General features: G+C 46.2%; 2 protein-coding genes across 2 annotated transcripts in view; one reads left to right on the top strand and one right to left on the bottom strand.

Moving 5' to 3' along the window:
* Positions 1–27,223, bottom strand: part of LOC145362537 (uncharacterized) — a 49,650-nt gene that overhangs the window by 11,411 nt on the left and 11,016 nt on the right. The gene's annotated exons all lie outside the window — the stretch shown is intronic.
* LOC145362490 (uncharacterized) lies at positions 1,528–26,275 on the top strand. Its single transcript, XM_080218509.1, is given in 5 exon segments — positions 1,528–2,424; positions 8,009–8,692; positions 24,955–25,344; position 25,493; positions 25,598–26,275. Coding segments are annotated over 5 exon segments (2,205 nt in total). The 5' UTR covers positions 1,528–1,753; the 3' UTR covers positions 26,057–26,275.

Here is a 27,223-nt window from a genome sequence, read left to right on the forward strand (position 1 = left end):
GCCAGATAGATCCATGTCCTGGACACACACACAGAGCTGACAGTCTCCATGCAGGCTGCCAGACAGATCTCAGTCCTGGACACACACACACACACAGAGCTGACAGTCTCCATTCAGGCTGCCAGGCAGATCTCTGTCCTGGACACACACACACACAGAGCTGACAGTCTCCATTCAGGCTGCCAGATAGATCCATGTCCTGGACACACACACAGAGCTGACAGTCTCCATGCAGGCTGCCAGACAGATCTCAGTCCTGGACACACACACACACAGAGCTGACAGTCTCCATTCAGGCTGCCAGACAGATCTCAGTCCTGGACACACACACAGAGCTGACAGTCTCCATTCGGCTGCCAGGCAGATCTCTGTATGAATGAATGGAGTAACAATGTGCGGAATGTACAGACTGGAGGGGAATGAATGAATGGGCGGGGGCGGGGCTCCGGAGACGTCACCGCGGATCAGACTGATTGGCTGATTCAGGCCGGGCTCCATTGTGCCGTCACAGGGGCGTGCCCAGCACACAGCCTCCCATTGGCGGCCACGGGCACTGGCTATAGAAGCAGAGCACTTGCGGATTGGACACCAGCTGAGCGCGGCTGGGCGGGAAAAAAACCCCACGTGGGCTCGGGTTCCGCCCGCCATTGTTTGCGTGCGGGGATATTGACCAATGGGAACGCCTGGCGGACCGGATGAGGCGTTGGTCCTCCAGCCAATCAGAGTCTGAGATTTGGCTGAATGGAGCTTCCTGTATTGTGGCCCAGCATTGCTGCTGCTCCTCCCTCTGTCTGAATGAAGACAGATTAATATTGTCCTGGAACTACCTTAGATATTTCCAGGCATTAATCTCCTGCCTATCATTAGCTGTTTGGTTTTCTCTTCCACAGGGATCAGGGGAGGCTGAGGCTCAGTGAATATATCCCAGGGTGAGTTAGACTGATTTTTGATTGATAAACGAGTCAAGAGTTATGGGGAACAGGTAGGAAAGTGGAGAGAAAGGAGGGATTTCCTCACTCAAGGATGTGGTGAAGTTTTTGGACCACAAAAACCCTCAGTCATCAAGAAATTTCAAGTCAGGGATTGATAAGATTTTGAGATATCGAAGACACTGGGGCATCGAGGCATCTGGGGGATAGCATGGGAAATGTGGCTATCGGCCAATTCTCAATCAATGGTTGTGGCAATCTGATGGGCTGAATGGCCCAACTTGTTGCTTCTATTGCTTACAATTTCCGTGTGCTGGAGTGGAGGCAGTGAGTGTGGATCTTTCAATCGGCCTGAATCAGCATCTTCAGGAGAATTGGAAGGGTGAATATTAGAGTGAGAATGGAGGGAGAGTGTGTGTGGGACAGAGATTTACAGCTTTTGGGGAATGAGAGAGGAAAGAATGTTCCGTGGAAAGTAGAATTTTCTGTTCTGACACTGATGACTTTTTTTCAACTCGTTTTATAGGATATTGAGAGAGGAATCGTGGGCAGAATTCTCAAAAGTCACATCGAGATGTGACACAGTCACATTCCTTGGGACCTGAATTGTCCTTTGAATCCAGGAGGAGAAATGGCTGTCCGGTCTGTTGATTTGAAAAGATTTCAAACATCAGTGTGACTGGAAAAGCACCAACCGTGTTCCAGTGCACTGACTAAAGAGCTTTAACCAGTTACAAAGCCTGAATAGATATCACAGCTGGGAGAAACTGTACTTGTGCTCTGTGTGTGGACGAGGCTGCAACTGAGGCAAGATCACATGCACCATGGAGAAACCATGGAAATGTGCGGACTGTGGGAAGAGATACAGAGTCCCATCTAAGCTGGAAATACATAAGTGCAGCCACACTGGGGAGAGGCCATTCATCTGCTCTCAGTGTAAGAAGGGATTCAACCAGTCATCCAGCCTCCAGAGACACCAGCGAGTTCACACTGGGGAGAGACCATTTACTTGCTCTCAGTGTGGGGAGGGATTCATTCAGTTATCCAGCCTGCAGACACACCAGCGAGTTCACACTGGGGAGAGGCCGTTCGCCTGCTCTCAGTGTGGGAAGGGATTCACTCGGTTATCCCACCTGCAGAGACACCAGCGAGTTCACACTGGGGAGAGGCCTTTCACCTGCTCTCAGTGTGGGGAGGGATTCACTTGGTCAGCCCATCTGCAGAGACACCAGCGGATTCACACTGGGGAGCGGCCGTTCACCTGCTCGCAGTGTGGGAAAGAATTCACTCAGTCATCCCACCTGCAGAGACACCAGCGAGTTCACACCGGGGAGAGGCCTTTCACCTGCTCGCAGTGTGGGGAGAAATTCACGCAGTCATCCCACCTGCAGACACACCAGCGACGTCACACTGGGGAGAGACCGTTCACCTGCTCTCAGTGTAGGAAGGGATTCAGAGTTTCATCCCAGCTGCTGAGACACCAGCGAATTCACGAGTGATTCCAGGGGTTTGGATTCTGCTGTTACTGTTTCAGCTCTCAGTTATATCCAGGACTGTATTTTGTTCATTCTCACGGTTGGTCAATGGGGAGGGTTTCTTTCTGCTGGACTGGCCAGTCTCAGCCTCCAGTGGGCTGATTCTCTTTGAGTCTTGTTGCGAATACTTTGTTTTAAATTTCACAAGGATCACAGAGTGACAGGGTGTTAGGACGTTCAGGGATATTTAATGAGCATTTCTGTTTGAAATCTCCCCCCCCACAAATATCCATCCAATTTCCTTTAATTGTTTAGTGTGTCCATTTCCTCCCCCCTCGTAGGCAGCAAGTTCCAAGTCATTACCATTCGCTGCATCGAAATATTCTTCCTCACATTCCACCCCCTACATCTCTGACCCAAAACTTTAAATCTGTGTCCCCCTCGTCCCTGTCCCATCAGCGAATGGGAACAACTTTTCTTTGTCCACCTTATTTAAACCTGTCAGAATCTTGTCCACCTCGTTCAAATCTCCCCTCAACCTCCTTTGCTCCAAGGGGAACAACCCCAGCCTGACATCGACAATAAAGAACAAACTAACAGAATATGTTAGTACCTGAAATCAAATGGGAATGTTTAATTCCTGTTTTAAAGATATTGTGAATATATTATTCTGGACAATAATGAAACTGGGATAACTCAGCTTGGGTGTGGTTGAATGGAATATATCAATCTGTTAACCACCTACAGTTAGTGAAAGTCTGGAACGTGTAGCAGGAAATCACTCCCTAACAGCACTGTGGGTGTATTTACAGGCATTGTAGCAGTTCAGGAAGGCAGTGTTGGGGTTGACCATGGCCGAGGCAGCTACAGACAGACACATATTCTGTTATAATGGAAGGAGTGCAGATTGAATGTGAGGCATTATGGGACTGGACTGTCTTGACCACATTCCTGTGACAGCTCAGTTTCTGTAATTACTGACCATTAAAGCTGCTGAGCAGGGCCCCCAGGGAGGACCTGGTGAGAATATTTACTCAGAATGAATTAGAATTAAACTTCTTCCAGTTTAGTGGCTGAGAACCTGAATCTGTAAAAAGGGGGTCTGACCAATCCAGAAACAGCGGTAGGTAGTTAGTTCAGAAGTTAAGAAGCATTCTCAGGCATCAGATCAATTATTTTATTACAAATTTGTGAGGGATTTGTGACCTGACAGTCAGTGAAGTGACTCCGAGTAACACTGGACTGAAAAGCGGACCCTCTGAGAGATTCTAATCCTATCATTAGATGGAACAAAAAAAAGTTTGAGTTGTAATAAAGGAGAATTAAGCATCTTGTATCTTATTTTATTTGAGGAATTGTGAGCTTGTAGTGCTCTATCACTTTAAGAAACTATAGATGTGAGAGAGAATGATGAAGATTCATGGTTTGATATTTACGAGCTGTGAAACCCTGTACGTTTTGTTTGTTTATGTGGGTGTTTGTAGATATGTTTTATCATGGTTTTGGGCTACATTTGTTAAGGTTTGTCTTTCTGGGGATTTAACCTTGTGTCTTTAATTGGAAGTATTTTTAGAAGTTTAAAAACAGAACCACAAGAACGCTTAAGGAATTAATTTTGGTCATTCTTATAAAGCATATGCTAAGTTTCTCTGCTCGTGTATGGATGATATTTGTGGGTTGAATGCTTCAAGCTTTGAGGATTTCTGTCTGTGATTTAAATCAAACAGATTTCCAAAACAAAGTATAATTAATAATAAAGCTTTTTTTTCAAAAGCTATGAGCCTGGAGCCATATTTACTGACCTGGTTCCAGGGTGTGTTACTAAACATGTGGGAATTTTAATCCGGATACAATTCACACACGTGAGAATGAGAGTTTTAATTTGTCATGGTTATTTAAAATTTGGGAGATGTGAAATAATTCTGACCAATCCTGTGTTGTATTGAACTTTGGTTAAACTTCCTATCAGAGTTGAGAGGGTCGGCTTATGAGGAGAGACTGAGTAAGAACATAAGAAATAGGAGCAGGAGTAGGCTGTCTAGCCCTTCGAGCCTGCCCCGCCATTCAATAAGATCATGGCTGATCCGAAGTGAATCAGTTCCACTTTCCCGCTTTCTCCCCATAACCCTTAATTCCCTTGCCTATCAGAAACCTATCTGCCCGTGACTTAAATATATTCAGCAAGGTAACGTCCACCACTTCAACAGGCAGAGAATTCTAGAGATTCACCACCCTTTGAGTGAAGAATTTCCTCCTCAACTCCGATCTAAACTGCGCCCCCCCCACTTATCTTGAGGCTGTGCCCTCTAGTCCTGCTGTCCTTTCTGAGCAGGAAGAATCTCTCTACCTCTACCCTATCCATCCCCCTCATTATCTTATACGTCTCTATAAGGTCCCCCCTCAGCGTTAACGCCAACTAGTACAGACCCATACTTATACTTTCCCTCCTCCCTGGGCCGAGATCCCAGTTCACTGTCTGGATGAGTCTCTCCCTGGGCTGAGATCCCAGTTCAGTGTCTGGATGAGTCTCTCCCCAGGCTGAGATCCCAGTTCAGTGTCTGGATGAGTCTGTCCCTGGGCTGAGATCCCAGTTCAGTGTCTGGATGAGTCTCTCTCTGGGCTGAGATCCCGGTTCAGTGTCTGGATGAGTCTCTCTCTGGGCTGAGATCCCGGTTCAGTGTCTGGATGAGTCTCTCTCTGGGCTGAGATCCCAGTTCAGTGTTTGGATGAGTCTCTCTCTGGGCTGAGATCCCAGTTCAGTGTCTGGATGAGTCTCTCTCTGGGCTGAGATCCCAGTTCAGTGTCTGGATGAGTCTCTCTCTCTGGGCTGAGAACCCAGTTCAGTGTCTGGATGAGTCTCACTGTGTCCCCCTGGCGGTGTATTGAGAATCTGACCGCCTTCATTCAGATACAGCACCCCCACTGCGCATGTTTCAGCCTCAGCCCGACCCCGCCCCCCCATTCAGTCTGATTGGTTGACGTATCAGCCACTCACCCTCTGACCTCCAGCATCACCACCTCCGATTGGTCCAGAGTCGGTGTCAATCATTATGTTGGCACATGCGCAGTCGCTAGAGACGGAGGGCAGGAGCTCGCGCGAGAGGTTTTAAAATGCGAGTTTTCCAAAGGCCGAGCGCGGATCCAGAGACAAAATTAAATCCGTAAAGATAAACAGAGCCAGCAGGTAAGTCAGAGAGGCTTCATAAGCTTACTGTGCGGTCACTAAACCCTCAATAAGGTTTTGGTGCCGCGTTTGCTCGGCGATGCGACCTTTCTCCAGGAGAGAGCCGAGATACCGGCCGCCATCTTTGTAGAGGCGATGTGCATCACAGCGCATGCGCTGCTGCCATCTTTATAAGGGGCAATGTGCACCAAAGCGCTTGCGCTGCTGCCATCTTTATATAGCCGATGTTCACCAAAGCGCATGCGGTGCTGCCATCTTTATAAGGGGCAATGTGCACCAAAGTGCATGCGCCGCCGCCATCTTTATAGAGGCGATGTTCACCAAAGCGCATGCGCGGCTGCCATCTTTATAAGGGACAATGTGCACAAGGCGCATGCGCACTCGCTATGCTATCACAGAATGTGTAACCTCTCCCTGCTGATTACCCCAGGGAGAAATCCTCCTTTCAGGTGATGCAGCATTTCATTTGTATCTCCTCCAACTCGGTGAATTATATTTACTGCTCCCTTTGTGGTCTCCTCTACATTGGGGATATTAAATGTACACTGGATATCTGCTTTGTGGAGACATCTTTCACTCCATCCCCAAACCTGACCACAACCTTCCGGTCACATTTCAGCTCAGTGTCTTGCTCTCATGCCCACCCTCGGTCTGCTGCAATGCTCCAGTTGTACACAATGCAAACTCAATGAAAAACACCTCATCTTCCAGTTGGGCAAGTTACAACCTTCTGAATTCAACGTTACGTTCAACATCTTCAGAATGTGAACTTTCCCTTCCATCTCCGCTCTCCTTTTTTTGTTTTCTGTTATCCAGTTTCCCTTGGCTTGTCCCAACACAACCCCTGCCCCACATGGCTGCTGCCCCTTGTTCAGTTTTGTTCTGAGCTCTGATCTTCCATTAACACATTCCGTATCTAACCTTTGCCGCAGTCAACATTCTTCAGTCCTAATGATTCCATTAACTCCCCCTTTTTTCTCAGGCCCCAACATCATTGTCAATCTCTCCTTAACTCTGACTGATCACCAGCTTTCCATTCTGTCCAAAATTTATATCTTGTTTATATTTGATAGAAGGGTCACATGGACTCAAAACATTAACTTTGTCGCTCTCCACAGTTGCTGTCATTCTTGCTGAGTTTATCCAGTGTTTTCTATCTTTATTGGTGGCAATGAGCCATTCATAAAATGTGTGTTCACTGGGACTTTCAGATCAGCAGTAATAGAATTGTAAACCTATGGTCACTCAGTCGTATGGAATTTAAGTATTGCTCATTGAAAGACACGTGTTTTTGAAGCTTTTCATCTTGCACTCATCCAGACAGATGCAGAAATACCAAATTTCAAAGCAAATAATAATTGCTGCTGGATGAGGAACATGTATTGACTGGTTTGACAGTCAGTTCTGATTGGTTAGGATGTGGCCATGGAGAATGCACCAGGGAACTATCACTCCTGCCTTTGTTTAGTTTCAGAAAAGGCCCATTGCTTGGACATGTTCCTTCTACATGCAGAAGGCAGCTCCCTGTGTTTGACAACATATAGCTTCTCGCAAGTGTAAATAAAACACTTTACAAGTCCAACTGATAATCTTTACAATTTGGCATGCTTGTGTCTGTCCAGATGAGTATAAGATACAAAAGGTTTTTAGCAATATTCCAGGACAAAATATAGTAGATAGAGGGAGAGGTGAAGGAGGACGGTTTCAGAGTTTGGGGATGAGAGACTGAAGGCTTTGTCTCAAATGGTGGAGGGATTAAATAGTGAATGTACAAGGTGCCAGAATTAGAGCAGCACAGATATCTCAGCGGGCAGCAGGGTTAGAGGATAATACAGAGATAGGGAGGGATGAAGCCCTGGAGAGATTTGAATGCAAGGAGGAGAATTTTAAACTGAAGACATGAGAGGGACAGAAATTTGCAACTTTGGGGATCAAAGTGTTGCATAGGAGCGAGAATTTCCTGTTCTTCCGGTGATGACTTTGTAAACTCTTTTCGCAGAGAATTAGAACGGGAGGATTTGCAGACAAGAAACTCAAACCAAGTATCACGTAAAGAGCCAACAGAGTCGCTCGATTAATCAGGATTTGAATATCATCAGTCTTCGAATGTGAAAGAAGAAATGTTTGTCTGTTCTGCCTGTGGGAAAAGGTTTGAAACATCAGTGTGACTGGAGGAGCACCGAGACACACCTGAATGAGAGTGTTCCAGTGAACTGAGTGTGGAAAGAGCTTTAACCAGTTACACAGCCTGAAAAAACATCACACCGTTCACAGTGAGGAGAAATTGTACACAGTTCTTGTGTGTGATCATCCACCTTGGAGGGACACGAGGGCACTAACACCATGGAGAAACCGTGGAAATGTGGGGAGTGTGGGAAAGGATTCAGTTCTCCATCCCTGCTGGAAATTCATCAGCGCAGTCACACTGGGGAGAGGCCGTTCATCTGCTCAGAGTGTGGGAAGGGATTCACTCAGTCCTCCCAATTGCTAACGCACCAGCGGTTTCACACTGGGGAGAGGCCGTTCACCTGCTCGGAGTGTGGGAAGGGATTCACTCAGTTATCTGACCTGCGGAGACACCAGCGAGTTCACACTGGGGAGACACAGTTCACCTGCCCTGAGTGTGGGAAGGGATTCATTCAGTCATCCAATTTACTGAAACACCAGCAAGTTCACACTGGGGAGAGACCGTTCACCTGCCCTGTGTGTGGGAAAGGATTCACTCGGTCCTCTGATTTGCTAAGTCACCAGCGAGTTCACACTGAGGAGAAGCTGTTTGGCTGCACTTCCTGTGGGAAGAGATTCAGGTCTTCAGCCCAGCTCGGTGTACACCAGCGAGTTCACACTGGGGAGAGACCGTTCACCTGCTCCGAGTGTGGGAATAAATTTGCTCAGTTCTCTCACCTGCAGACACACCAGCGAACACACACTGGGGAGAGACCGTTCACCTGCTCTGAGTGTGGGAACAAATTCACTTGTTCATCCCACCTGAGGAGACACCAGCGAGTCCACACGAGGGAGAGGCCGTTCTCCTGCTCCCAGTGCGGGAAGGGATTCACTCAGTCTGGCAGCCTGCTGAGGCACCAACACATTCACAATTAACTGTAGGGTTTGGATTCTGATGTTCGTGCAGTTCAATACTGATTGTTCATCAGATATAGGAGAAGAATGAGGCCACTCGGCCCATCTGCTCCACCATTCAATCATGGCTGATATTTTTCTCATCCCGATTCTCCCGCCTTTTCCCCATAACCCCTGATCCCCTTATTCATCAAGACCCTATCTATCTCTGTCTTAAAGACACTCAATGACCTGGCCCTCCACAGCCTTCTGCAGCAAAGAGTTCCACACATTCCCCACTCTCTGGCTGAAGAAATTCCTCCTTGCCTCTGTTTTAAAGGAGCGTCCCTTTAGCCTGAGGTTGTGCCCTCTCTGGTTCTAGTTTTATCTCGTACAGATTTTGTTTTGTTGATGTTAATAATCCCAGTAACTGGGCTGAGGTTTAAGATTCTGGATCTGGAGCTGAATGTGTTCTCAAGGCTGCGGCTTCCCTTTAAGGACCGCTGCCTCTGATCTTTCCTCATAACTCAGCAACTCTCATCAGAAATTAGTTTACAACAAGATTCTGAACTTTTACTACATTGATCTTTGGGACAAATAAGAACATAAGAAATAGGAGCAGGAGTAGGCCATCTAGCCCTTCGAGCCTGCCCCGCCATTCAATAAGATCATGGCTGATCTGTCGTGGCTCAGTTCCACTTTCCCGCCCTCTCCCCATAACCCTTAATCCCCTCTCTTATCAAAAACCCATCAACCCGCTTCTTAAAAATATTTAGCGAGGTAGCCTCCACCACTTCAACGGGCAGAGAATTCCAGAGATTCACCACCCTTTGAGTGAAGAAGTTCCTCCTCAACTCCGTTCTAAACCGCCTCCCCTTTATCTTGAGGCTGTGCCCCCTAGTCCTACTGTCCTTTCTGAGCAGGAAGAGTCTCTCCACCTCTATCCTATCCATCCCATTCATCATCTTATACGTCTCAATGAGATCTCCCCTCATTCTTCTAAACTCTAACGAGTACAAGCCTAGTTTATTCAGCCTCTCCTCATAGCTCAATCTCCTCAACTCCGGAATCAGCCTAGTAAACCTCCTCTGCACTCCCTCCAAGGCCAAAATATCCTTGCGTAAGTGCGGCGACCAAAACTGCACACAGTACTCCAGTTGCGGCCTCACCAGTACCCTGTACAGCTGCAGCAAGACCTCCCTGCTTTTATATTCAATCCCCCTTGCTATAAAGGCCAGCATCCCATTCGCCTTCTTGATCACCTGCTGCACCTGCAGACTGGGTTTTTGCGACTCATGGACAAGGACCCCCAGGTCCCTCTGCACTGTAGCATGCAGCAGCTTTTCACCCTTTAAATAGTAATCCCTCCTACTATTATTTCTGCCAAAGTGGATAACCTCACACTTGCTAACATTATACTCCATCTGCAGATCCTGGGACTGATTGGTGTTTGGTATAATAATAATCACAAAGACCAGTTCTAATGTCTCTGAGATCATTTTAACTGCAGCTAATCTAACCCTAAGGGAATCAGGTGGCACAGTGGTTAGCACTGCTATTTCATAGCGACAGAGACCCGGCACGGCTCACTGTCTGCAGAGTCTGCACGTTCTCCCTGTGTCTGCATGGGTTTCATCTCTGGTTTCCTCCCCTACACCAAAAGACGTGCTGGTTCAGTGCATCAATAATGCTAAATTCTCTCTCAGTGTACTCGAATAGGTGGCGACTAAGGGATTTTCACAGTAACCTCATTGCAGTGTTAACGTAAGCCTGCTTGTGACACTAACAAATAAACTTCAAACCAGAGGCCCAATCAACATCTGATTGTAAGAGGAGAACAAGGTGTAAGGGAGCAATAACATTTGTGTGTTATGATTGGTGTTTAAAAGTTACTTAGATAGGCACATGAGCGGGATGGAGATGGAGGGATACAGGAGACTGTTTTAAATAAAGTTCAGGAGCCTTGGGACATCCCTGGGAATCAGTTGATTCCTATGGACCTTCCAACATATTTTCTGGCTCACTTGTTTCACTCAGGGATTCCCTTGAATGTGTGTATAAGGATGTGGATGATACTGATGTTTTTCTCTTTTAATCCACAGGTGCTTCGGTCTGCCTTGTTGTCCAACAAGGGGCATCCACACGATGGGTCGTACGAGGGCTGCTCTTGGTTGTTTCGAGAATAGCCTAGTGCTTCATGTTGTTAGTGTGTGCTTAAACTGGACCAAATGCTGGGCAACACGACAGCTCAGTGACTATCACTGTTTGCTGTGCAGATACATGGATTTGGGCCGGTGTCTGTGGGAGTTTGCACATTCTCCCCGTGCTTGCGTGGGTTTTCTCCGGGTGCTCCGGTTTCCTCCCACACCCCAAAGATGTGCTATTAGGCTGATTAGTGTAACAAATTGTCCCTAAATTAGTCTCCCCTCAATGTGGAATGCCATAGACAAGGGTCATGGGTGGAGGGGGGGGACTGGTAATGTTAAAATGGCGGCGCGGGCTCGTTGGGTCGAAGGACCTGTTTCCCGGGCTGTGTTGTTCTTTGTTTTTATGATGAGTGTCACTGGGAGGTGTGTGATAAAATAGGAGTGGAAACATCATGACACTTAAATGTGACTGACTCTGCCTGGCTCAGAGCTGTGAACCTCAAAGGGAGAACAATGATGGACACGGGGAACTCCAGAGATTTCTGATATCTGAGGAGTTTCTGAGAGAAGAATTGAAAAGAATCTGAAACAAAACGACCACTATGGACTCAGGATGAAGTTCAATAACGGCACAGCTTTATTTTCTATATGTTGACGGAGAAGTGCAGTCAGGACATACAATCGGACTGTCCTGAAAGCTCTCTGCCCGTCCCTCGCAGCAGGCTATGGTTATACCTGAACTCCGCGATTCAAATGCTAATACTTTATTTACAGTATTCGACCTTAGCCATCCCATCTTGATGTTTCCAAGTGTTGAGGAAATTGTTTTAGGTGTGTGTTAATTGTTTTGTCTGATTGGTTATTTAATAGTCTAGAATCTCTGGGGTTTGAACCATTGGTGTGTCATTGATCTCAAAAGAGGTTTTGAGGGGCCAGGAATGTATCCTTAACTATGCTAATTTTAGGCATCTCCATGGGTTGTTTGACTGTTTTAAAGGTGCTGATTTTGATGGGGTGGAGATTTAGTTCCTGTAGTCGCCATCCTGTCCAGCTTCCCTTGTGTGCCAGCCCTCATTTGCATTCTAAAAGCATGCTCTTGCTGACTGATCGATGTCTGTTACTTTGTGATTTTTAGTGGAGAGGCTCTGAGGATAACTTTAGTCTGCTTTCATATTGTGTGCCCAATTTCATAAAATTTGTTGCCTGATAACATTCTCAAGGCTATTTGCAGTCCTTGGATTGCAGTCAGGAAATAAATCTGACAGCTCACAGAAAGTAATGCTTTAATCTTCTGTTTGAGACACAGTGTGACTGAAAAGAGCAAATGTGAAAACTTCAGGATAGAAATACTCAGAATGTCACGAAGACGAGTGAACTGTCCAATTAATCCCATTCACCGTCACTGCTAATTTACCCTCTGCAAGTATTTCTCCCATTTCCTTTGGAAGTTACTATTAAACCTGCTTCGAGCACCTGTCAGCTTGTACGTTCCAGATCTCTTTGAATCATTGCGTAAAAAAGATCTCCTTATCATGCCCTCCAGTTAGGCTGTCAATTGTGTTAAATCTCTGTGTCCTCTGCTAACAGAGCCTCCTGTTCCTGGGAAATAGATTTTCTCCATTGACAGATCCTCTTGCTCCTGGGAAACAGTTCCTCTTTATTGACACTATCATAAATCATTTGTCATTTTAAACATCTCTATTATACATATTTTCTGGCTCACTTGTTTCACTCGGGGATTCCCTTGAATGTGTGTATAAGGATGTGCATGGTATTGATGTTTTTCTCTTTTAATCCACAGGGGATTCAGTCCGTCTTGTTGCCCAACAAGGGGTTTACACGCGGTGGGTCGTACGAGGGCTGCTCTTGGTTGTTTCGAGAATAGCCTAGTACTTCATGTCGTTAGTGTACGCTTAAACTGGACCACATGCTGGGCAAGACGACAGCTCAGTGACTATCACTGTTTGCTGTGCAGATACATGGATTTGGGCCGGTGTCTGTGGGAGTTTGCACATTCTCCCTGTGCTTGCGTGGGTTTTCTCCGGGTGCTCCAGTTTCCTCCCACACCCCAAAGATGTGCTACTAGGCTGATTGGTGTAACAAATTGTCCCTAAATTAGTCTTCCCTCAATCTGGTTTCCAATGTGGAATGCCATAAGGGTAGACAAGGGTCATGGGTGGAGGAGGGACTCACAATGTTAAAATGGCGGCGCAGGCTCGTTGGGCCGAAGGGTCTGTTTCCCGGGCTGCGTTGTTCTTTGTTCTGAATCTCCCCATCATATTCCCTGATCTAAAAACCCACGTTTTTCCTGCCCTGAAGAATCGTATGGACTCGAAATGTTAACTGTTTATCTCTGAACACAGACCTGCCGAGTTTTTCTGCTTTTCTCCCTGATTTTCCTTCAATCAGAAACCCTTCATGGTTTTGAACATCTCGGTTAAAGAGGAGCACACAGAGACAGAGAGATACAGAGGAAAGGAGGGACAGAGAGACAGAAAAAAAATTGGGAGATTTTAAAAAACAGAAAGATGAGGTCGTCAAAGATAAAAGCTGAGAAACGGGAAACAAGCAACACAGAATAATGTAAAATATAAGAAGCAGGCTATCAGTTCCTCGCTATGGGTATCAGAGCAAACCCTGACTGATCCACAAACACAGCCGGTTATATCTGGAAATGAAAGTCTGAACAGAAATAATAGGCTCACTGGTAAATGTCACCGCAGTGCGACTCTGTGGACATATATAGGCCTCATTGACAGATGTTCTGACCAGATTGTGGTCCCTGGATTTATTTTCTGCTCGGAAGTGAGATGTGCGGTTTGGAACCGGCAGCAGAGAAAGAGGAAGTTGTGTTACCTGAGAATGAAACAGTTTGATGTTATCGCCGTGAACAGTCTTCCTGCCTGTGAGGGTGAACTCACTGTGACAGCATCAAGAACAGACAGACAGACTGCTGCTGGTCTCAGCATTACAGTCACCCCCATCCCCATATTAAACTATATATAAAGGAGATTCTTTTGGGTTTTTAACATTGTCACTGAATTGGGAGATGGACTGAGGGTCATAACCAGGAGAGATGAGGGATAATTATATCAAACAATGACTTTTCCTCAAAAACAGTTAGCAGAAAATTTGAGATTTACAGCAGGTCAGGGCCTGTCAGAGGAAGTGGGAGAGAGAAACAGGGAAAGGAGGATTGAGTCTCTGCAAGTTAGACGTTGTCTCAGACAGAGAAGAGAGATTCAGTGTTTTCGATGCTTTTTGAGAGAGAGGTAATGAGAGAAAGAAAAACTTAAGTCAGTTTAGACACAAACATAGAAAAGTTAAATTGAGTGTCTGAGAGAAAGATAGACAGAGGTTAAGTGACTTAAACAGTATCTGAGAGAGAGATTGAGTGAGAGAAAGAAGTGTGTTTCATTGAGTGTAGGGGTGGAAGGTAAGTGAGGTGTGTGAATGTCAGAGAGAGAAGAGATGTGTACTGAGTGTGAGAGAAAGCAGAGCGATGGTAAGTGAGAGATATTGAGTGAGAACAGGTTCACACACCCAAAGATCACTGAGAATGATCAAAATGAGGAGCTCACCCAGAAAACTACAGGAATCTTCAGCTGAACACAATATTCATTCTTAAAGGGGCAGTCGGGGCTCTGATGCTGCTCAGCGTCCAGTTAAAGGGGCAGGCACAGCTGCACTCTTCCCTCTGTTCTGTAAACAATGGTTAAAGTCTGATAGGAGTGAGGTTTATTTAAGAGGACAGTATGTGGGAAGCATGATCAATAAATCATGGAAATCCTGGACACACACTGCACTCCTTCCCTACCTGGGAATCAAACTGTTGTCTAATTATCCCAGCAGTTAACAGCTCCTCCGAAATCCTCCAGCTCTGACTATAACGCAGATTTCAGCCACTCTACTTTGAGCTGATTTCTATTTCAATGATCCGGCACTGACACAAACAGGTTTAAAATAGTCTGGAAATCGAAACCTGCCGTTTCACTCTCAGTCAGGAACAAGTTCCAGTTTTACACCAATTTAGCAGCACATTACCAGCATTCACTGTTATTCTTCCTGACTCTAAACACAGTTATGAAGGAGTTTCTGTTCCACGTCTAGGAGCTCTGAACCATAGAAAAGAGCGACTGGGACACATTTCTTACACACCTCAGGATGCTCCCACACAGTGAAAAGTGACGAAAAAGACCCAAGTGCGGTGTGTCCCTCTCAGCATGAGGGACTGCGTCAGGAATGAAGTTCTGTTCCTGCTGTATGATCCACCCCCAGACTGACCTTTCAGAGCTCCACACACACAGAGCAGGTGAACGGCCTCTCCCCAGTGTGAACTCGCTGGTGTGTCAGTCGGTTATATGAATGGCTGAATCCTTTCCCACACACAGAGCAGGTGAACAGTCTCTCCCCAGTGTGAACTCGCTGGTGTGTCAGTAGTGTGAGAAACGCAGCTCACAGTCAAACAATTTTAATCGAGTCAAATTCCGAAGGAGCAAGATATTTTATTTAACGTTCTTGCAAGACCGGGTGTCCAAAAAAAAGGCACACCTTACATCGATTTGCAGCACATTTTTATACTTTTTTTTACAAGCATTGTAATGGCTTTGCAATGTGTTGTTCTCCCCTAATTGTGGTCCCTGTCCCATCTATGTGTTGTCATCCCCCTATTGGCTCAAGGTGCCCCAAGTTTCCATCCCCTCTACTCCCCATCTAACCATGTCTCCTGTTATCACAAGAGTGCATTAGTAAACTCATCCGTCTTACCTAACACTGTTACATGTCCAGTTCAGATCGGCGGTAATCAATCTTTTGCCAACTTAATCACTGCTGTCCCGACTATCTCAGTGACCTTTTTCCCCCTTTTATGCTCAGTTGTAGAAACAACACATCTTGCATACCATTTGTTTTTACAACCTGGACCTTGTACATTCCTTCAGGATGTGGTGTATGCTTCACTGCACACCACACATCTGGTGTTATTCCTACACCACAGGCAGTCTCTTTATTGTCCCTGACTATTGCTCTGTTAGCATCAGCGAATTTTATGTCCTGTGTTTGTGACTAAAGTCACAGTTGTTCCCATAATGTGGGTTAGCAATGTGCCTGACTATATCCAGTCTACCTAACTTTAGGCTATTTTGCTATGGTGTACAGATATACGTGTTAACAGCATCTTTACCTGTTGCTCACAGTAGGTTATATGAATGGGCGAATCCCTTCCCACACACAGGGCAGGAGAAGAGCCTCTCCCCAGTGTGAACCTGTTGGTGTGTCAGAAGGTTATATGAATGGGTGAATCCCTTCCCACACACCAGGCAGGTGAATGGTGTCTCCCCAGTGTGACTGCGCTGATGAACTTCCAATTGTGACGGGAAACCAAATCCCTTCCCACACTCCACACATTTCCACGGTTTCTCCATGGTGCTGGTACCCTTGTGTTTCTCCAGGTTGAATGATCAGTTGAAGCCTCGCCCACACACGACAATAATTTCACCCTGCTGTGAACGCTGTGATGTTTTTCAGGCTGTGTAACTGGCTAAAGCTCTCTCCACACTCAGTGCACTGGAACACTCTCACTCAGGAGTATTTTTGTCTTGATGCTTTTCCAGTCACACTGATGTTTAAAATCTTTGCCCACAGGCAGAACAGACAAATATTTCTCCTTTCACATTCAAACACCGATGATATTCAGCTCCTAATGAACTGAATGACTTTGCCAGACGTGATGTTTGGTTCGAGTTTTCTGCCTGCCGATCCTCCATTTCCATAAGAGAATTTTACACTCGGTTTGAGGGAAATAAGGGTGATTATTAAAGCTTAAAGTGTTTTTATTATTGTCACAAGTAGGCTTACATTTAAGTTACTGGAAAAATCCCTTAGTCGCCACACTCCGGGGCCTGTTCGGGTACACTGAGGGAGAATTTAGCACGGCCAATGCACCCTAACCAGCACATCATTCGGACAGTGGGAGGAAACTGGAGCAGACGGAGGAAACCCACGCAGACATGGGGAGAACATGCAGACTCCACATGGACAGTGAACCCAGGTCCAATGTACTTAATTGGGTAGAGCAAGGAATGTTCGGTAACAGACATCTAAAACGATATTTCAGGATACATAGAGTAGACACATCTCAATGAGAAAAATATTCACAGAAAAGGCGCATCATTTGTGGCTGACTAAAAAAGTTAAAGTCTGTATTAAACTTAAAGAAAAAAGCATATATTTGTGCAAAGTTGAGTGGCAGGTGAGAAGATTGGAAAGAATATCACCGAGAAATAAAAAGATTGATAAGGATGGAAAAACTAGAGTAAAAAGAGAAAGTGAGCCAGTAATATAAAGGCAGGAAATAAGGGTTTCTATAAATATTTTAATCAGAAAAGAGCTAACAAAGTGAGCATTGGTCCCATAGAAAATGCATCTGGGGAACTGTTAGTGGAAAGTGGGGCTACGGTGGATGAATTGAGCAGGTATTTTGAACCCATCTTCTCTACAGAGGAAACAAGTAACCGCCCAGAACTATCTGTAATCACCAAGTGAAAGAAATCGGAGAATTCCGGATGCCAGGAAAGTGGTATTGAGCAAATTGTTTGGAAAGCGGGATGACAAATTCTCTGGTCGACATGGACTTCACCCTGAGGAGAGGCTAATGTGATAGTTGGTGCATTGGTTTTAATTTTCCGAAATTGTGTTGATTCAGCAAAGATTTCATCATATTGAAAAATCATAGAACCCCTACAGTGCAGAGAGAGGCCCTTCGGCCCATCGAGTCTGTCCCGAACACAATCCCACCCAGGCCCTACCCCCATATCCCTACATATTATACCCACTAATCCCTCTAACCTACACATCCCTGGACACTAAGGGGCAATTTCTTAGCATGGCCAATCAACCTAACCCGCACATCTTTGGGAGGAAACCGGAGCACCCGGAGAAAACCCATGCAGACACGAGGAGAACGTGCAAACTCCACACAGACAGTGACCCGAGCCGGGAATCGGACCCAGGAGCTGTGAAGCAGCAGTGCTAACCCACTGTGCCGCCCAAACATGGATGGAAAGAATTACAATCTGGTTGTAACCTCGACTCCACATTCCCGCTTCCCATTCTAATCTCTCACCCTCTCACTGAGGATTTAATTAGCTCTGCTTTAAAAATGCTCAAAGGCTCTGCTTCCACTGCCTTTTGAGAAAGAGACTGGCTTCTCATATTTACCCTGCAAAAAATGTTAGGTGAACTGGCTTGAAGGTACCCTTTTAGCGAACAGTCATAGAGCAATACAGCACAGAAACAGGCCCTTCACCATTTCTGGCCCACGCTGTTCTCCCAGCTGGTTCCAGTTGAAAGGATTACAAGGATATGGGCCAAATGCAGGCAATTGGGATCAGCTGGTTTGCCTGGATCAGAAGTGATGAAGGGCCTGTTTCTGTGCTGTATTGCACCCAACACCCTCTGTGTAAAACAAAACTTGTTTGTACATCTCCTTTAAACGTTGCCCCTCACACTTTAAACCTATGCCCCTAGTAATTGACTCTTCCACCCTGGGAAAAAGCTTCTGACTATCCACTCTGTCCATGCCCCTCATAATCTTGTAGACTTCTATCAGGTCTCCCCTCAACCTCTGTCGCTCCAGTGAGAACAAACCAAGTTTCTCCAACCTCTCCTCATAGCTAATGTCCTCCATACCAGGGCAACATCCTGGTAAATCTTTTCTGTACCCTCTCCAAAACCTCCACACCCTTCTGGTAGTGTGGCGACCAGAATTGAACACTATATTCCAAATGCGGCCTAACTAAGACTCTATAAAGCTGCCAATTTTTAAACTCAATATCCCGGCCGATGAAGGCAAGCATGCTGTATGCCTTCTTGACTACCTTCTCCATCTGCATTGCCGCTTTCAGTGACCTGTGTACCTGTACACCCAGATCCCTCTGCCTATCAATACTCTGAAGGGTTCTGCCATTTACTGTATATTTCCTGTCTGTATTAGACCTTCCAAAATGCATTCACCTCACATTTGTCCGGATTAAACTCCATCTGCCATCTCTCCGCCCAAGTCTCCAACTGATCTACATCCTCTGATGGTCCTGATCGCTATCTGCAAATCTGCCAATCTTTGGCAAACTTACTAATCAATCCAGTTACATTTTCCTCCAAATCATGTATATATATATATTACAAACAACAAAGGTCCCAGCACTGATCCCTGAAGAATGCCACTTGTCACAGCCCTCCATTCAGAAACACACCCTTCCACTGTTACCCTCTGTCTTCTATGACCGAGCCAGTTTTGTATCCACCTTGCCAGCTCACCTCTGATCCCGATTGACTTCACCTTCTGCACAAGGTCTGCCATGAGGGACCTTGTCAAAGGCCTTACTGAAGTCCATGTAGACAACATCCACTGCCCTACCCTCATCAATCATCTTCATCACTTCCTCAAAAAACTTGCTCAAGCTCATGAGACACGACCTCCCCTTCACAAAACCATGTTGTCTCTCACTAATATGGTGTGTTAGCTTTTATTGGCAGACAGATTGAATTTCGGAGCCGTGAGGTCATGTTGCAACTGTACAAAACTCTGGTGCGGCCGCACTTGGAGTACTGTGTGCAGTTCTGGTCCCCACATTACAGGAAGGACGTGGAGGCTTTGGAGAGGGTGCAGAGGAGGTTTACCAGGATGTTGCCTGGTATGGAGGGGAGGTCCTGTGAGGAGAGACTGAGGGATTTGGGGTTATTTTCGCTGGAAAGAAGGAGGCTAAGAGGGGATCTTATTGAAACATATAAGATGATTAGAGGTTTAGATAGGGTGGATAGTGATAGCCTTTTTCCTCGGATGGAGAAAGCTAGCACGAGGGGGCATGGCTTTAAATTAAGGGGGGGTAGTTATAGGACGGATGTCAGGGGTAGGTTCTTTACCCAGAGGGTGGTGAGGGATTGGAATGCCCTGCCTGCTGCGGTTGTAAATGCGCCTAGTTTGGGGGCGTTTAAGAGATCTGTGGATAGGTTTATGGACGAAAAGGGATTGGTTTAGATTAGTGGGTCAGTGTTTTTTTTTTAAAAAACTGGTCGGCGCAACATCGTGGGCCGAAGGGCCTGTTCTGCGCTGTAATGTTCTATGTTCTATGTTCTGGTCGCCGTGTTATAAGAAAGATGTGGAGGCATTGGAAGGGGTGCAGAGGAGGTTTACCGGGATGTTGCCTGGTATGGTGGGAAGATCGTATGGGGAAAGGCTGAGGGACTTGAGGTTGTTTTCGTTAGAGAGAAGAAGGTTAAGAGGTGACCTAATTGAGGCATACAAGATGATCAGAGGGTTAGATAGGGTGGACAGTGAGAGCCTTTTTCCTCGATTGGTGATGGCTAACACGAGGGGACATAGCTTTAAATTGAGGGGTGGTAACTATAGGACGGATGTCAGAGGTAGGTTCTTTACTCAGAGGGTAGTAAGGGTGTGGAATGCCCTGCCTGCAGCAGTTGTGGACTCGCCAACTTTAAGGGCGCTCAAATGGTCAGTGGATAGGCATATGGATAACATTGGAATAGTTTAGGTTAGAGGGTCATTAGATTGGTTCCACTGGTTGGCGCAACATCGAGGGCCGAAGGGCCTGTACTGTGCTGTAATGTTCTATGTTCTATGCTAACCCTTCTTGATTACCTTCAGTTTATCAAAGTGGCCAGCTATAACCTCTTTAATGATTGGTTCTAGCATCTTCCCCACAAAAGATGACTATCTAATTGGCCTAAATTTCCTGTCTTATGCCACCATCTGTTCTTGAATTAGCAGGCTTATAATTGCTACTTTCCAGTCTGATGGAGCCTGTCCAGAATCTAGGAAACTTTGAAAATTAACACCAATAAATTTACTGTCACTGTCTCATTAACCACCTTCTTAAGATGCTGGGGTGAAATCCATCCTGACCCAGAGACTTGGCAGCCGTAGCTCCATCAGTTTGCTTAGTACAGCTTCCCACATCAGTGTAATTTCTCCTAGTTCCTCTCTCCCTTCCACCTCCTGATTTACAGCTAGCACTGGCTGGTTTTGTATTTTCTATAGTGAAGACAGAAGCAAAGATTTGTTTATTTCAACAGCCATTTATTATCTACTATTATTCCCCATGCTTTAGAGAGCCAATCCTCACTTTATAAGAACATAAGAACATAATAGGAGCAGGAGTAGGCCATCCAGCCCTTCGAGCCTGCCCCATCATTCAATAAGATCATGGCTGATCTGTCGTGGCTCAGTTCCACTTTCCCGCCCTCTCCCCATAGCCCTTAATCCCCTCTCTTATTAAAAACCCATCAACCCGCGTCTTAAAAATATTTAGCGAGGCAGCCTCCACCACTTCAACGGGCAGAGAATTCCAGAGATTCACCACCCTTTGAGTGAAGAAGTTCCTCCTCAACTCCGTTCTAAACCGCACCCCCCCTTTATCTTGAGGCTGTGCCCCCTAGTCCTACTGTCTTTTTTGAGCGGGAAGAGTCTCTCCACCTCTATCCTATCCATCCCATTCATCATCTTATACGTCTCAATGAGATCTCCCCTCATTCTTCTAAACTCTAACGAGTACAAGCCTAGTTTATTCAGCCTCTCCTCATAGCTCAACCCCCTCAACTCCAGTATCAGCCTAGTAAACCTCCTCTGCACTCCCTCCAAGGCCAAAATATCTTTCCTCCTCTAATAATACCTATAGAAACTCTTGTTCATTTTCACATTAGCAGCTAACTTCCTCTCATACTCAAATGTTTTTCTTCCAATTAACCTTTTAGCCATTCTCTGCTGTTCTTTATATTCCAGCCAATCACCTGACCTGCCACTCACCTTTGTGTAGCTTTACGCTTTTCCGTTAAGTTTGATGCTCTGAGGAAGGAGACAGGGAGAGGGAGAGCCCTTCAAAAGGAACTATTTTAAAATAATAATAATAATTCATGGGGTGTGAGCATTGCTGGCGAGGCCAGCATTTTTTGCCCAATTTTTGAGATTCCCATCTGAGCTGTAAACCTTTGGATTAAATCCCACCATCAAAAAATTATTTCCCAGCTTAATGTGTAAACTGATTCGCTCAGTCTGTTCTGTCTATGATGGCACAATCACTTGTTCACCCCAACGAGTTCACATCGAAATGCAGGTGATTGTTACGTTGTCAGTCACACATAAGAACTAGGAGGAGGAGTAGGCCATCTAGCCCTTCGAGCCTGCCCCGCCATTCAATAAAATCATGGCTGATCTGAAGTGGATCAGTTCCACTTTCCCGCTTTCTCCCCATAACCCTTAATTCCCTTGTCTATCAGAAACCTATCTACCCGTGACTTAAACATATTCAGCGAGGTAGCCTCCACCACTTCAACGGGCAGAGAATTCCAGAGATTCACCACCCTTTGAGTGAAGAAGTTCATCCTCAACTCCGATCTAAACTGCGCCCCCCCTTAACTTGAGGCTGTGCCCTCGAGTCCTGCTATCCTTTCTAAGCAGGAAGAAACTCTCTACCTCTACCCTATCCATCCCTTTCATTATCTTATACGTCTCTATAAGATTCCCCCTCATCCTTCAAAACTCCAACAAGTACAGACCCAGTCTATTCAGTCTCTCCTCATAGTCCAACCCCCTCATCTCTGGTATCAGCCTAGTGAACCTCCCCTGCACTCCCTCCAAGGCCAATATATCCTTCCGCAAGTGCGGCGACCAAAACTGCACACAGTACTCCAGCTGCGACCTCACCAGTACCCTGTACAGTTACAGCAAGACCTCCCTGCTTTTATATTCTATCCCCCTCGCCATAAAGGCCAGTATACCATTTGCCTTCTTGATCACCTGCTGCACCTGTGGACTGGGTTTTTGCGATGCATGCACAAGGACCCCCAGGTCCCTCTGCACCGTAGCATGCTGCAGCTTGTCGCCCTTTAAATAATAATCCCTCCTACTATCATTTCTGCCAAAGTGGATAACCTCACACTTGCTAACATTGTACTCCATCACACCCGGGACAGAAGTGTGCTGGAAGGCCTATGCTGCTTAGTTGCCAAATAAATTGATGTAACACATTTGAACCTTGGCCTAATGGTACCAATCATAATCATAGAACATAGAACATTACAGCGCAGTACAGGCCCTCCAGCCCTCGATGTTGCGCCAACCAGTGGAACCAATCTAATGACCCTCTAACCTAAACTATTCCCATGTTATCCATATGCCTATCCACTGACCATTTGAACGCCCTTAAAGTTGGCATATCGTATTTTCTGTTGAACAACATGCGTTTGAATGGCGAGGCGATTACCCAACATGCTCTGCGGGCGAGAATGTGCCCTATCCACATTACTACAATCGTTGCGCAAGCGCGCTACCCGGCTCTGACTGGGACATGCGCAGTGTCGGCACTCCGACCGGAGCATGCGCATTCCGGGCTGTGACTGGAGCCGGAGAGAAACAATGGAGTGAGGTTCAGTAATGGAGCCGCTGGGTGACCGGGGAGGGAGAGAAGCAGCGGAGTGGGCTGGGAGGCTTCATAAACACCTTGTGGATACCTCAATCCAGGTAATATGTTCCCGGTACCGTTTCAATCGGGCACCGAATAGAGTCGAAGCTGAGCGGCTCCAGGCCCGGGTTACCGGCCGCCATCTTTATAGGAACAATGTACAACAGGGCGCATGCGCTGTGAGTCTGGACCAGTTACCAACTCTCCCGGATTGGACTGGAGTCTCCAGGAGTTTATTATTTGTCCATGGGGATGTGGGAGTTACTGGCTGGACCAGCATTTATTGTCCATTTCTAATTATCCTTGCAGCACAGTAGTTAGTCCTGTTGTTTCACTGCATCAGAGACCTGGTTCGATTCCTGGATTGAGTCAATGTCTGTGTAAATTAGATGGGCACATGAAGGAAATAAACTTGCAGGGGAAAGGGAATATAAAAGGGGAATGAGACTGACTGGATTGTTTGACAGAAGTCAACATGGTCTTGAGTTACTGAATGGATTCTTTCTGTGTTGTAATGACTCGATGAGTGGAAATATATAACAGAGCTACAGAGCCTCATTACAAGATGAGAAATAATAAATGTACTTTCTTACAGAACCATAAATAGTATATCAGATCCACAATATAACAACACTCGGCATATCTCTGTCCTCTAATAATTTATTATTGTCTTAAATGTCAGCCATCCCCTAGGGAAACCAGCCCTTTAATTGTGAACATTAGGAAAGAGACCATCCTTTTAGCCAAATAAATGTGTCAAGCTGAGGGAGCAAAGGATGTCAATGTCTTTGAGAGAGAGAGTCGTAATGCAGAAGTTGGCCAATGAGCTTCAGAGTGAAACTTCCTCCTCTGTGCAACATCTGGGAGGAAATCAATGTTTCTCCCTTTCCATTTCTTTTCTCATTCTCGGGGAAATTGGGGACTTGCACCAACTGAAGAAAAAGGAAGTGAATTCAGTCTTACGTTCCACACATTTTTAGTCCAGTCATATGTGCATAGATCTGTCTGGCAGCCTGCATGGAGATTTTCAGCTCTCTGTGTCCAGGACAGGAAGCAGTGAGCATGGATCTGTCAATCAGCCTCAATCAGCACCTTCAGGGGAATTGGGAGGGTGAATATTAGATACAGCAGAGTGAGAACAGAGGGAAAGTGTGGGATGGAGATTTACAACTTTTGGGGAATTATAGAAGAAAACATTTCCATAGAAAGTAGAATTGTCTGTTCTGAATTTTGATCCTGTACTGACACTGATGACTTGTGTCAACTTGTTTTACAGGATATTGAAAGCGGAATCACAGGCTGAAATCTCAAACATCAGGTCTAGATCTGGCAGAGTCATATTCCTTGGGACCTGAATATCATTGGCCAATGAATCTGGAAGGAGATTTGAAAAGATTTTAAACATCAGTGTGACTGAAAAAGCATCAACACACTTCCACACTCAAGTGAGAGTGTTCTAGTGCACTGACTGAAGAGCTTTAACCAGTTACACAGCCTGAATAAATATCACACCATTCACAGCGGGGAGAGACTATCCTCGTATTGTGTGTGTGGACGAGGCTTCAACTAATTGTCCACCCAAGCGAGAGGCAGGGTCACCTGCACCATGCATAAACCATGGAAATGTGTGGACTGTGGGAAGAGATACAGTATCCCCTCTCTGTTGGATGCTCATCGGCGCAGCCACACTGGGGAGAGGCCGTTTACCTGCTCTCAGTGTGGGAAGGGATTCATTCGATTCCCTCACCTGCAGTCACACCAGCGAGTTCACACTGGGGAGAGGCCGTTCACCTGCTCTCAGTGTGGGGAGGGATTCAGTTGGTCATCCAGCCTGCAGAGACACCAGCGAGTTCACAGTGGAAAGAGATGGTTCACCTGCTCTCAGTGTGGGGAGGGATTCACTGACTCATCCACCCTGCGGAAACACCAGCAAGTTCACACTGGGGAGAAGCCGTTCACCTGCTCTCAGTGTGGGAAGGGATTCACTGACTCATCCACCCTGCAGAGACACCAGCAAGTTCACACTGGGGAGAGGCCGTTTACCTGCCCTCAGTGTGGGAAGAGATTCAACCAGTTATCCAATCTGCGGACACATCAGAGAATTCACGCTGGAGAGAGACCATTCACCTGCTCTCAATGTGGGGAGGGATTCACTGTGTTATCCACTTTGCAGAGACACCAGCGAATTCACACTGGGGAAAAGTTGTTCACTTGCTCTCAGTGTGGGAAGCGATTCAGTCAAGCATCCAGCCTGCAGAGACACCAGCGAGTTCACACTGGGGACAGACTATTCACCTGCTCTCAGTGTGGGAAGGGATTCACTCAGTCATCCCACCTGCAGATACACCAGCGAGTTCACACTGGAGAGAGACCATTCACCTGCTCTCAGTGTGGGAAGGGATTCAACCAGTTATCCATCTTGCAGAGACACCAGCGAATTCACACTGGGGAGAGACTGTTCACTTGTTCTCATTGTGGGGAGGGATTCACTCAGTCATCCCACCTGCTGATACACCAGCGAATTCACACGGGGGAGAGACCATTCACCTGCTCTCAGTGTGGGAAGAGATTCACTCGGTCATCCAGCCTGCAGATACACCAGCGAGTTCACACTGGGGAGAGGCCATACACCTGCTCTCAGTGTGGGAAGGGATTCACTCAGTTATCCCACCTGCAGACACACCAGCGAGTTCACACTGCGGAGAGGCCGTTCATCTGCTCTCAGTGTGGGAAGGGATTCAGAGTTTCATCCCAGCTGCTGAGACACCAACAAGTTCACGAGTGATATTCAGCGTTGGATTCTGCTGTTACTGTTTCAGCTCTCAGTTACATCCAGGACTGCATTTTGTTCATTCTCATGGTTGGTCATTGGAGAGGGTCAGAGGGTTTCTTTCTGCTGGACTGGCAGGACTCATGACTTTGCCTCCAGTGGGCTGATGCTGTTTGAGTCTTGTTGTGAATACTGGTTTTAAATCTCATAAGGATCACAGAGTGACAGGGTGTTAGGAAGGTCAGGGATATTTAATCAGCATTTCTGTCTGAACCCACCACCCCCCGCCCCCACACCTCCAAATGCCCATCCAATTTCCTTTGTAATAGATTGTTTCCACTCCCTCCACCCTTGTTGGGAGCGGGTTCCGAGCCAATACCATTCGCTGCAGCAAAATATACTTCCTCACATCCCTCCCCCTGCATCTCTGACTCAAAATCTTAAATCTGTGTCCCCCTCGTCCCTGTCCCATCAGCGAATGGGAACAACTTTTCTTTGTCCACCTTATCTAAACCTGTCAGAATCTTGTCCACCTCGTTCAAATCTCCCCTCAACCTCCTTTGCTCCAAGGGGAACAACCCCAGCCTGACATCGACAATAAAGAACAAACTAACAGAATATGTTAGTACCTGAAATCAAATGGGAATGTTTAATTCCTGTTTTAAAGATATTGTGAATATATTATTCTGGACAATAATGAAACTGGGATAACTCAGCTTGGGTGTGGTTGAATGGAATATATCAATCTGGTATCCACCTACAGTTAGTGAAAGTCTGGAATGTGTAGCTGGAAATCACTCCCTAACAGCACTGTGGGTGTATTTACAGGCATTGTAGCAGTTCAGGAAGGCAGTGTTGGGGCTGACCATGGCCGAGGCAGCTACAGACAGACACATATTCTGTTATAATGGAAGGACTGTAGATTGAATGTGAGGCATTATGGGACTGGACTGTCTTGACCACATTCCTGTGACAGCTCAGTTTCTGTAATTACTGACCATTAAAGCTGCTTAGCAGGGCCCCCGGGGAGGACCTGGTGAGAATATTTACTGGGAATGAGTTGGAATTAAACTTATCCCAGGACCGGCTGGTGTTCAGTGGCTGAGATACCCGAATCTGTAAAAAGGGGGGTCCAACAAGTCAACAAAGTGGTAGGTAGTTGGATAAGAAATTAAGAAGCAT

Source organism: Carcharhinus amblyrhynchos, unplaced genomic scaffold, assembly GCF_965287045.1.
Source record: "Carcharhinus amblyrhynchos unplaced genomic scaffold, sCarAmb.v2.hapA scaffold_38, whole genome shotgun sequence".
In the NCBI taxonomy this organism is placed as follows: domain Eukaryota; kingdom Metazoa; phylum Chordata; class Chondrichthyes; order Carcharhiniformes; family Carcharhinidae; genus Carcharhinus; species Carcharhinus amblyrhynchos.